This window comes from Sus scrofa, chromosome 1 (genome assembly GCF_054392235.1).
Source record: "Sus scrofa isolate SSC_HxYL_T2T_F1_AM1 chromosome 1, Sscrofa_HxYL_maternal_Yorkshire_Landrace_v2.0, whole genome shotgun sequence".
In the NCBI taxonomy this organism is placed as follows: domain Eukaryota; kingdom Metazoa; phylum Chordata; class Mammalia; order Artiodactyla; family Suidae; genus Sus; species Sus scrofa.
This window is the reverse complement of record NC_139383.1, coordinates 249,321,475-249,334,527: the sequence shown is the minus strand read 5'-3', so window position 1 is coordinate 249,334,527 and position 13,053 is coordinate 249,321,475. Positions and strand designations below refer to the sequence as shown.

Genomic DNA, 13,053 nt, shown 5'->3' with positions numbered 1-13,053 from the left:
CTCTGGTTTCAGGTATTTAGAAATCTTAATCTTTAGATTTCCCAAGTGTGAAATGTTTTCCTTGGTACTTTATTATTGGTGATTTATAAAAAAAAAAAAAAAAAAAAAAAACAACCAAAAAACCCATCCATAATAACACCACATAACTAACACATTTACTTTTTCTGTAGTGCTTCTTTCAGTTTTTATCTACACTTGTAAACTATTTTTAGAGAGCTGCAGTAATAGAACATGCTCAATTTTGTATGATTTTTTACTCAACATATATGCACTTTTTCATGTGGTTTAATGTTTATAAATTTAATGGACTTATAAATAGTCTGTTGAGCTGATATACTAGAATTTATTTAAACATCTCTCTGCCCTAGATATTTACTATTTTTTCAATTTTTTCTGCAATTTATATATCAGTAGTACAGATATTTTTAAATACATGGATATTTTTGCATTTAAATTATTTTATGGCCTAAATTAATAAGAACGTGATCCTTGGACACAATGAAATTCTTTGCAGAACAGATTCACTGACTGACAGACTTTTACAAACTTATGGTTTCCAAATGAGACAGGTTGTGGGGTGGGGGGATGTACTGAGGATTTGGGATAGAAATGCTATAAAATTTGGTTGTGATGATCATTGTATGACTGTAAATGTAATAAAATTCACTGAGTAATTAAAAAAAAGAATGTGATCCTTAGGCCACTTTTATGGCATTCATTAAGTTTTGTTTTTTTTTTAACCCCCGAAAGAGTAAATCAATTTACAAAGCCACCAATTAGTACATGACTATAGCTACTTTCTCAGCATCAGGGGTTATACTTTTTCTTTATTTGTGCTCATTTACCAAGTACGAAGTGGCACTTTTTTGGGTTTTTTTGTTTTTGTTTTGTTTTTTGTTTTTGTTTTGGCTGCAGTGAGCAGTGGCTTAATGTGGGATCTCAGTTCCCAAACCAGGGCTTAAACCTGGGCTAGAGTGGTGAAAATGCCAAGTTATAACCACTAGACCACCAGGAAACTCCCAAAGTAGCCCTTCTTAATATTTTCCTTTGCATTTCTTTAATGGCTAACCAAATTAAGCATATTTGAAGTGTTGGTTTCCTGTGGTCAGATAAAGATACTACTGTATGATATCACTTATATGCAGAATCTAAGAAATAAAACAAACTAGTGAATATAACCAAAAAAAGGCTCATAAATATAGAGAATAAACTTGGTTACCCTGGGGAGGGAGGTGGGACAAGGTAGGGGATTAAGACATACAAACTACAATGTATATAATAAATAAGCTAGAAGGATATATTGTACAGCACAGGGAATGTAAGTATTTTATAACTATCAAAGGAGAATACAATCTTTAAAAATTGTGAATCACTATGCTGTATATCTGAAACTTACAATGTAGATCGACTATTCCTCAAAAAAAACCAAAACCCCAAATGTTGGTTTCCTCTTTCAGATTCTTTTAGGGCCTTAGTATGTTTCAAGGGAGCAAGTTTAGCCACTGATTTTACCATCTTTTAAACACTTGAGAGGATGAATAGGTAGGTCACAATGATGAACTTCCACTGGATTGGCTATCTCTGCCCTATGTGCCTGATACAGGGACCTGGTGCCCTGACCTGCAAGTCTCCCAAGGGATCTGGTTCACATCTACAGAACTCTTACACTTACACTCTACTTGTTCTGTTAGTTGGTTCTAGCCCCTACTTCTCATCTTTTCTTTGGCCAGGGGTGGGGGTGGGGTGGGGGGGACTGCACCTGCAGGATATGGAAGTTCCCAGGCTAGGGTCAAATTGGAGCTGTAGCTGCTAGCCTGTGCCACAGCCACAGCAAGGTCAGATCCGAGCTGCCTCTGTGATCTACACCACAGCTCATGGCAATACTGGATCCTTAACCTGCTGAGTGAGGCCAGGGATTGAACTGGCGTCCTCAAGGATCCTAGTTGGACTCATTACCGCAGAGCCGCCATAGAAACTCCATACTGTTAACTATTCTGAAAAACACACACTGTATCAAAATTTAATCTGCTAAAGAGGTTTAATCCACTTCCACAAAGATAGACATAGAGAGACTCAAATACTGCAGACTGATAGGATCTTGGGCCTTTTCTGACCAGGTCTCCCACTAGCCCCTTCCTGAACAAATCCACCTTTTACTCTCGGGGTAACTGAAGGTGGGATCTGTCAAGCAGCAAGATAAGAAGAAAATAAGGGCTTTCCAGATGTGAACCTGATCACCTGGATCCTATGTTAAAATGGCCATGACTCCCCATTCACTAATCTCCATGACAAGAAGACTAGATAGGGACAAGCTGTGACTCAAAAGCTTCAAAATTTAGAAGTTTCAAATTCAGAAGGCAAATAGTTATAGACCATTGGGGGGAAATATTTACTTATTTATTTATTTAGAGATGTACTTACCCTTTTTTTTTTCTTTCTTTTTTTTTAGGGCTGCACCTCCAGCATATGGAAGTTCCCAGGCTAGGGGGTCTAATCAGAGCTTCAGGTGCTGGCCTACTTCACAGCAACAGCAACATGGGATCTGAGCAGTGTCTTCGACCTACACTGCAGCTCACAGCAATGCTGGATCCCTGACCCACTGAGCAAGGCCAGGGATCGAACCCACCTCTTCACGGATAACTGCTGCACCACAACGGGAACTCCTGACTTATCCTTTTTTTGATTAAATAGCAGTTTTATTTTTCTCAACTATGTGTTACCAAAAGAAGTTACCACATAAATGTATTTTTTATGCTTTCAATAGCTACTAGCTATTCTTTTTTTTAATTAAAGTATAGTTGATTTATGATGTACCAACTTCTGCTGTACAGCAAAGTGATCCAGTCATACATACATACATATATATATGTGTATACACACACTCATACATACACACACACTCTTTTTCTCATATTATCTTCCATCATGTTCTGTCACAAGAGATTGGGTATAGTTTCCTGTGTTATACAGTAGGATCTCATTATTTTTCTATTTTAAATGTAATAGTTTGCATCTACTAACTCCAAACTCCCAGTCCATCCCACTCCCTTCTCCCTCCTCCTTGGCAAGCACAAATCTGTTCTCTATGTCTGTGAGTCTGTTTCTATTCTGTAGATAGGTTCATTTGGCCATAGTTTAGATTCCACATATAAGTGACACCATAGGTATTTGTCTTTCTTTCTGACTTCACTTAGTATGAGAATCTCTAGTTGCACCCATGTTGCTGCAAGTGGCATTATTTCTTTCTTTTTTATGGCTGAATAGTATTCCATCACATATATATTTATCACATCTTTTTTTGTCCTTTTTTTTTTTTTTAAGGGCTGCACCCACGGCATATGGAAGTTGCTGGGCTAGGGGTTGAATTGGAGCTGCAGCTGCTGGCCTATGCTACAGCCACAGCACCATGGGATCTGAGTTGCACATGCTACCTACACCATGGCTCACCACAATGCCAGATCATTAACCCACTGAGCAAGGCCAGGGATCAAACTTACATCCTCATGGATACTAGTCGGGTTCATTATCACTGAGCCACGAGAGGAACTCCTGTACCACATCTTCTTAACATGTTCATCTGCTGATGGATATTTAGATTGTTGCCATGTCTTGGCTATTGTGAATAGTGCTACAGTGAACATAGGGATGCACGTATCTTTTTGAATTGTAGTTCTTTTGTGCATCTATGCCCAGGAGTGGGATTGCTAGATCATATGGTAGTTCTATATTCAGTTTTCTGGGGAGCATTCATACTGTTTTCCATTATGATTATACCAATTTACATTCCCACAATCAAGATAGGAGGGCTCATTTTTCTCCACATCCTCTCTGGCATTTGTTATTTGTAGACTTATTAATGATGGCCATTCAGACTGGTGTGAGGTGGGATCTCATTACAGTCATTTTTTCTTTTTAGGACCACACCTGTTGCATATGGAATTTCCTAAACTAGGAGTCAAATCAGAGCTGCAGCTGGAGTTTACACCACAGCCACGGCAATGCCAGATCTGAGCTGCATCTGCAACCTATGCCACAGCTTGTGGCAAAGACTGATCTTTTTTTTTTTTTTGTCTTTTTGCTATTTCTTTGGGCTGCTCCCACGGCATATGGAGGTTCCCAGGCTAGGGGTCTAATCGGAGCTGTAGCCACCGGCCTACACCAGAGCCACAGCAACGCAGGATCCGAGCCGCGTCTGCAACCCACACCACAGCTCACGGCAACGCCGGATCGTTAACCCACTGAGCAAGGGCAGGGATCGAACCCGCAACCTCATGGTTCCTAGTCGGATTCACTAACCACTGCGCCACAACGGGAACTCCCACAAAGACGGATCTTTAACTCACTGATCAAGGCCAGGGATGGATTCCGCATCCTCATAGATACTAGTCAGGCTCTTAATATGCTGAGCCACAATGGGAACTCCCTCATTGCGGTTTTGATTTACATTTCTCTAATAAGGAAATACTTAAATTATGAATCTATGAGTCTTTTATCCAATAGTCCACATAAAACCCCCCCTCAAACTCTAGCCAACATTTTCCCTTTACAAACTTGTCTTCTGAAGCCCCATGTTAAACCATACCAACACTGGAAGTATTCTCATATCAATAAGGACTATCAATAAGACCAGCATATCCTAGTGGAAAAAAGAAGAACCGAAATCACACAGACCTGTGCTCCTGTATTTTCTAGCTATACGATCTCAGAAGTCATTGCTCTTAACCTCTCTAAGCCTCTGCTTCCTCTTTTGCTAAAATAGCTCACTTGTAGGGTATGGTGATGACTAAGGAGTATGTACCCAAAATGTTTAGATTCACATAATAAAGCTCAATAGATGACGGGTTCTTTAAAAAAAAAAAAAAAAAAAGGCAACTCCTACCACTACCACCCCTACTATCAATATATCACCTTCAGAGGAAATACTTAGTCTGAAAATTCAGAATGAGAAATGAACAAATGGAATCTGTTGAAATTTTGAGGACAGAAAAATGGAGTCAGAGAATGACAGACAGCCACACTCAGTGCATCTCTACCCATGGTTTGCAGGTGTCTTACTGTGGGGGCTCAGCGCCTCCAGCAAGCCCACTGCCCTCCCTCTGCATCTTCTCCATGCTGCGGAGATATGTGCCAGGAGTCAGCTCACCTGCTGCATGAACTCACTTCAATGCCAAACTCACTTCAATCCCCTGAGCAGTGACACACCTGGCTCTGTCCACTGATGAGCACTTCCTCTGCAAAGTGTACCTTCACGGGGTTGGTCTTCAGCCTTGCTCTCTTCTCCTCCGTCAGGAAGGAGGACTTGGGGACTCCCTGCAAAACAGAAACGTGGCACACTTTAGAACAGGCCTTTCATGTAAGCCATGCACATCTCATTTCTTAAAAACAAAAGCAAAAACTGATAGCTGTTGAGAATTCCATCAAAACTCACAGAGAAGTACGGCATCCCATTAAACATCTCTTTCCCTAAAATTTAGGGATCTCAACTCAATGTTCATACATGTCTGAGAAGAACTGAAGATTTGATACTATAGCCAAAGGCTATGGCATGATGAAGACAAAGTGACCCTGGCGTGTAAGCAAGGAGACTTGAATTCCAACCCAAGTCCTGCGATTTAACACTTGTGAGAACTACTTCAAATACAAACTATTACGGAAGAAAACAAGTTGTGTGTCTGTGTGTGTATGTAGCTATCTTCTTCTTCTTCTTTTTTTTTTTTTTTGGTCTTTTTGCCATTTCCTGGGCTGCTCCCACAGCATATGGGGGTTCCCACACTAGGGGTCGAATCAGAGCCGTAGCCACCGGCCCACGCCAGAGCCACAGCAACTCAGGATCCAAGCTGCATCTGCAACCTACACCTCAGCTCATGGCAACGCCGGATCGTTAACCCACTGAGCAAGGCCAGGGATCGAACCCGCAACCTCATGGTTCCTAGTCAGATTCCTTAACCACTGAGCCATGATGGCAACTCCCCATAGCTATCTTTGGCCTTCAGTCTTCTCTTCTGCACTATACAGGAGTTGGACCAGAACATTGTCAGGGCTTTCTGAAGCTCTGAGCCCTGTGATTTACCCTTGGCACTTCTTTGCTCTTCTCATCTTTTGGGTGGTACCCTTTTTTCCCAGAGGTAAAAAGAGTCATCACAGGTTGATATGAGCCTGTGGTGAAGCTTTTGGCCTACACCATATCAGACTAAATTGTGATACTTAATGAATAGCAACTTGCAAGATCTAGACTAACAGGATGTGATCTTGCTGGAGGAAATCCTGATATGCTGTCTCCCAGCCTGGCATGTTGTTTCCTTGGTCTGGATAGTCCTTGAGGTCCACCTCTAGAAGGTTTACATGTGTAAGAGCCCCAAGATGGAGTTTGGAGCCACATTCTGTGTAGCTGAAGGAAGAGATACACAACAGCAAGAGGGAAACTGCTAAACTAATGCCATTGATTCAGATAGCAACAGGCCAAGGTCACAAAGTACATGAAGTAAGTAAGTGACCTTGAAACTTGAACACAAGAAAGACAAATGTGATCTTGCGGGTAACTTGAACCTTGGTCATGACTGTGATTCAGTATCTCAAATACATAATTTGCTTTAAAACTTTTTTGAGTGATTTTTTTTTCATTATAGCCAGTTTACAGTGTTCTGTCAATTTTCTACTACACAGCAAGGTGACCCAGTCACACATACATGTACACATTCTATTTTCTCACATTATCATGCTCCATCGTAAGTGACTAAATATAGTTCCCAGTGCTACACAGCAGGATCTCATTGCTTATCCATTCCAAATACACTAGTTTGCATCTATTAACCCCAACTTCCCAATCCATCCCACTCCCTCCCCCTTGGCAACCACAAGTCTGTTCTCCAAGTCCATGAGTTTCTTTTCTGTGGAAAGGTTCTTTTGTGCCATATATTAGATTCCAGATATAAGTGATATCATATGGTATTTGTCTTTCTCTTTCTGACTTACTTCACTTAGTATGAGTCTCTAGTTCCATCCATGTTGCTGTAAATGGCATTATTTTGTTCTTTTTATGGCTGAGTAGTATTCCATTGTATATATATACCACATCTTCTTAATCCATTCATCTGTCGATGGACATTTAGGTTGTTTCCAGGTCTTGGCTATTGTGAATAGTGCTGCAATGAACATGCGGGTGCATGTGTCTTTTTCAAGGGGAGTTTTGTCTGGATATATGCCCAAGAGTGGGGTTGCTGGGTCATATGGTAGTTCTATATATATATATAGTTTTCTAAGGTACCTCCATACTGTTTTCCGTAGTGGTTGTACCAATTTACATTCCCAGCAACAGTGTAGGAGGGTTCCCTTTTCTCCACACCCTCTCCAGCATTTGTTATTTGTGGACTTATTAATGATGGCCATTCTGACTGGTGTGAGGTGGTACCTCATAGTAGTTTTGACTTGCATTTCTCTAATAATCAGTGATGTTGAGCATTTTTTCATGTGATTCTTAGCCATCTGTATGTCTTCTTTGGAGAAATGTCTATTCAGATCTTTTGCCCATTTTTCCATTGGGTTGTTGGCTTTTTTGCTGTTGTGTTGTATAAGTTGTTTATATATTTTAGAGATTAAACCCTTGTCAGTTGCATCATTTGAAACTATTCTCTCCCATTCTGTAAGTTGTCTTTTTGTTTTTTTTATGGTTTACTTTGCTGTGCAAAAGCTTGTCAGTTTGATTAGGTCCCATTGGTTCATTTTTGCTTTTATTTCTGTTGCCTTGGGAGACTGACCAAGGGGAGAAAACATTTGTAAGGTTGATGTCAGAGAATGTTTTGCTTATGTTCTCTTCTAGGAGTTGGATGGTGTCTTGTCTTATATTTAAGTCCTTAAGCCATTTTGAGTTTATTTTTGTGCATGGTGTGAGGGTCTGTCCCAGTTTCATTGGTTTACATGTAGCTGTCCAGTTTTCCCAGCACCACTTGCTGAAAAGACTGTTTTTTTCCCCCCATTTTATATTTTTGCCTCCTTTGTTGAAGATTAATTGACCATAGGTGTCTGGGTTTATTTCTGGGTTCTCTATTCTGTTCCATTGGTCTGTCTGTCTGTTTTGGTACCAGTAACACACTGTCTGATGACTGTGGCTTTGTAATATTGCCTGAAGTCTGGGAGAATCATGCCTCCTGCTTGGTTTTTTGTTCCTCAGGATTGCTTTGGCAATTCTCGATCTTTTGTGATTCCATGTAAATTTTTGGATTGTTTGTTCTAGTTCTGTGAAAAATGTCATGGGTAATTTGGGAGGGATTGCATGGACTCTGTAGATTGCTTTGGGTATTAGGCCATTTTACAATATTAATTTTTCCAACCCAAGAGCATGGAATATCTTTCCATTTCTTTGCATCCTCTTTAATTTCCTTGATTAATGTTTTATAGTTCTCAGCATATAAGTCTTTCATATCCTAGGTCAGGTTTATTACCAGGTATTTGATTTTTTGGGGGTGCAATTTTAAAAGTATTATATTTTCAACAAGTGCTGGAGGGGCTGTGGAGAAAAGGGAACCCTCCTGCACTGCTGGTGGGAATGTAAACTGGTACAGCCACTATGGAGAACAGTTTGGAGATACCTTAGAAATCTATACATAGAACTTCCATATGACCCCGCAATCCCACTCTTGGGCATCTATTCAGACAAAACTCTACTTAAAAGAGACACATGCACCCGCATGTTCATTGCAGCACTATTCACAATAGCCAAGACATGGAAACAACCCAAATGTCCATTGACAGATGATTGGATTCGGAAGATATGGTATATATACACAATGGAATACTATTCAGCCATAAAAAAAAGAATGACATAATGCCATTTACAGCAACATGGATGGAACTAGAGAATCTCATACTGAGTGAAATGAGTCAGAAAGACAAAGACAAATACCATATGATATCACTTATAACTGGAATCTAATATCCAGCACAAATGAACATCTCCTCAGAAAAGAAAATCATGGACTTGGAGAAGAGACTTGTGGCTGCCTGATGGGAGGGGGAGGGAGTGGGAGGGATCAGGAGCTTGGGCTTATCAGACACAACTTAGAATAGATTTACAAGGAGATCCTGCTGAATAGCATTGAGAACTTTGTCTAGATACTCATGTTGCAACAGAAGAAAGGCTGGGGGAAAAATGTAATTGTAATGTATACATGTAAGGATAACCTGACCCCCTTGCTGTACAGTGGGAAAATAAAAAATAAATAAATAAATAAAAGTATTATATTTTCGTATTCCTTTTCTAATATTTCATTGTTAGTATACAGAAATGCGACTGATTTCTGAATGTTAATCTTATATCCTGCTGCTATGCTGAATTTGTTGATCAGTTCAAGTAGTTTCGGGGTTGAGTCCTTAGGGTTTTCTATATGTAGTATCATGTCATCTGCATACAGTGACAGTTTTACCTCTTCTCTTTCAATTTGGATGCTTTTTATTTCTTTTGTTTGTCTGATGCTGTGGCTAGGACTTCCAATACTATGTTGAATAAAAGTGGTGAGAGTGGGCATCCTTGTCTTGTTCCAGATTTTAGTGGAAAGGGTTTCAGCTTTTCTCCATTGAGTATTATATATGCTGTGGGTTTGTCATAAATGGCTTTTCCTATGTTATATTCCCTCTATACCCACTTTGGTAAGAGTTTTTATCATGAATGGATGTTGGATTTTGTCAAATGCTTTTTCTGCATCTATTGAGATGATGAAGTAGTTTTTGACTTCTGTTAATGTGGTGTATGAGGTTGATTGATTTGTATATGTTGAACCATCCTTGTGAACCTGGGATGAATCCCACTTAGTTGTGGTGTATGATCTTCTTTATATGTTGTTGGATTCAGTTAGCTAAAATTTTGTTGAGAATTTTTGCATCTATATTCTTCAAAGATTTTGGCCTATAGTTTTCTTTTTTGGTAGTATCTTTGGTTTTGGTATTAGGGTGATGGTGGCATCATAGAATATCTTTAGGAGTGTTCCTTCTCCTTCAACCTTTTGGAAAAGTTTAAGGAGGATGGGTACAAGTTCCTCGTTGTATGTTTGGTAGAATTCTCCTGTGAAGCCATCTGGTCCTGGACTTTTATTTGTAGGGAATGTTTTTATAACATATTCAATTTAATTTCTAGTCATCAGTCTATTCAGTTGATCTATTTCTTCTTGATTCAGTTTTGGCAGGTTGTAAGTCTCTAGAGAGTTATCCATTTCTCCTAAGTTGTCAAATTTGTTAGCATACAACATACAAATTGTTCATAGTATTCTCTTATGGTTTTTTTGTATTCCTGCATTATCCATTGTGATTTCTCTTTTTTCATTTCTTATTTTATTTGTGTTTTTTCTCTACTCTTCTTGGTGAGTCTGGCCAGAGGTGTGTCGATTTTGTTCACCTTTTCAAAGAACCAGCTTTTGGTTTTAGATTTTTTTCTATTGTTTTTTTAATCGCTATTGATTTCCTCTCTGATCTTTATGATTTCCTTTCTTCTGCTGACTTTACGTTTTGTTAGTGCTTTAAAAAATTTTAATAGAAGGAAAGGGGAAATAGCAATGTTCCCAGAGAGGAGGTAACCTGTGCGGTAATCCCTCCACTGGAGAAATTACATAACCTCAATTTGCTTTCTTCTTCAAGCAGGATGGTTTTCCAACCAGAAGAGATAGAAGGAATAAGGCAAAGAAAAAGCAACAACATAAAATTAGTGATGAGGAGTTCTGTTGTGGCTCAGCAATAACAAACCCGACTAGTGTCCATAAGGACATGAGTTTAATCCCTGGTCTAGCTCAGTGGGTTAAGGATTTGGTGTTGCCATGAGCTGTGGTGTAGGCCAGCAGCTACAGCTCCAATTCAACCCCTTGCCTGAGAAATTCCCTATGCTGCAGGTATGGCCCTAAAAAGACAAAAAAAATTTTTTTTAATTAATGACAAGAATATCACTTTGAATGAGTTCAAGGCTCTTATATAAGTAAATCATGGGTATTGGATGGACTTAGTATATATGGAAGTCTTGGCATCACCCACAGAACAGAGAATGGAAGAAATATTAGGAGATTAAAGATGAATTAGTATAAGTTTCCAGAGAATGAATATGGAAGATTCAGGAAAGCACATATTGGTAAGCTTGTCAGTAATTCTTCACAAATACCAAGACAGGATATAGTTAGAAAGCTTTCAGACACGGATAACTAATAACAAATATGCAGTTACAAGAACAAGTCAGAGCCAACCAAGTTCATTTTTCTTTTGAAAATCAGTTCCAGCTTGATAGGTCAGGGTCCTGTGCATATAGCGGTATTCCTTCATTCATACAAAGTATATGATCAGGTCTCCTCTAACTCCCCCCTGTGGATAAGGCTGGATACAGAATTATTAGGCGGATTCAAAACTAGTTGACTTATACTCAAAATCGTCTTGATTTCCAACTAAGCAGCTCAGGCTCTCTTTGGCTCAATCCTCATCAATGATGTTGAGCAATGCCTTGGATGAGGTTCCAAACTCCTAAATGACATGGAGCAACAAGGTGTCATCAGATCTCAGGCAGCAGAAATTTGGGATAAAGGTAAAGGAACTGAGAATCTAAAAGAGATAGATAGGAAACTTGAGGACTAGGGAAACTATGCATCAGAAGCCAAGAAATCACTAAAAACAAACATAAGCGGGTACAGGGGAGCAGGCTGTCAGGAGCTGGAGGAAGAGTAAAACAAGGGGTCAAAGCAACAGGTATAATTATGGCCACCCTAAGGACTCAAAGGAGTGAGCAATCAGTGGCAGAACAGAGAAGACGCAGAGAGAAAAGGAATCTGTGGAGGCAACTGATATTGTCTCTCACTCTAAAGAAAAGAATCCTGCAACAGTTAGGCCCCAAACTGGAACCAGGATAAAGAAAATCAACCGGCTGAGTACTGGAGGAAGTGAGGGAGACTGGAGAAGAGATGGTACCCTGACAGAAAGGGAGAATGACTACAGCCGAGGACCATACATACAAAAATCCCTTCAGTCCCCCAATTCCTTGGCTGTAAAATCTCAGCATGCCAGAACACTGAGCCAAAGCAAAGCAATTTGACAGAAATTAATGTGAAGTGTGGCATTGAGAATCAAAACTATCAACTGTACAAGCATGGGATGAGGGATGGGGAGTTGGCTTAAAAACTATTAATTAAAAAACCCAGCTCAGATTTTGACCAACCACAAGTTCTACCCAAGCCAAAAGCATGACTGGGCTGCGAAATGTTAACCCAATCCTGGGCTTCACCAATGTTTTTAGTGTGTCATGGAAGTGTCCCCTCCATTCCCTGTGGTGCTCACACTGGTTGATCACACTGGTTGTTGCACTGTCCTTCCTCCCACTCCCTATATGCTTGGAAATTCTTCCTGAAACTTATGACCAGTTAGACACCCATCCAGACTGCTGACATTTTTATAGTTTGTATTCCTTTCTCAGTGCCACCATTTGGAAAGGTCACCAAGAAGCTGGACTCTGTCTAGAAAGTTATCAGAGACGTGAGAATTCAGAGACATACATCATATGATGAAAATTGAAAGAATAGTGTTTAGCCTGGAGAAGAGAAAGCCAGTTACACTTCCAAATCTTGGAAGAGCTATTTCATACAAGGCAGATTGGTCGGAACTAGGACCAGTCAGTGACAGTCACAGGGAAGAAGGGCCTCTGCTGTGTTTGGAACCATCCAACCATGAAACTAGCTGCTTTGAGAAAGAGTATGCTCTCTGCCATGGAGACACCCTCTCCACAGGCCCCACCATGGCTCCTACAATTTTATACTGAATGTCAGCTTTGTTACATGTCCCTTGGCATCTAAAACATTATAAATCACTCACTTGCACCACCTAATATTAAAAAGAGACAATTTAAAGGATATGAGCTACCCATTTTTCTAGGATATCTAAACTCTCCCTGGGTTCTAAATTAATTCATCAGAAAGCAACAGGCCAGAGCTGATAAAGAAAACTGTGCATGTTTTTACTGAACTAAGAATGAATGCTTAAAAGGGCAACGAAAGAGACAAGTTGGAAAACATTTCTATACCACCCAGCTTGGACTGGTCA

General features: G+C 39.8%; 1 protein-coding gene across 21 annotated transcripts in view; it reads right to left on the bottom strand.

Annotated features, from left to right (window-relative positions):
- Positions 1–13,053, bottom strand: part of FRMPD1 (FERM and PDZ domain containing 1) — a 179,335-nt gene that overhangs the window by 21,483 nt on the left and 144,799 nt on the right. For all 21 annotated transcript variants that reach the window (XM_084989848.1, XM_084989876.1, XM_084989870.1 and 18 more), the window contains one exon: positions 5,203–5,310. In XM_084989848.1, coding sequence (XP_084845974.1) covers positions 5,203–5,310 — 108 coding nt within the window. The remainder of the gene's footprint in view (positions 1–5,202; positions 5,311–13,053) is intronic.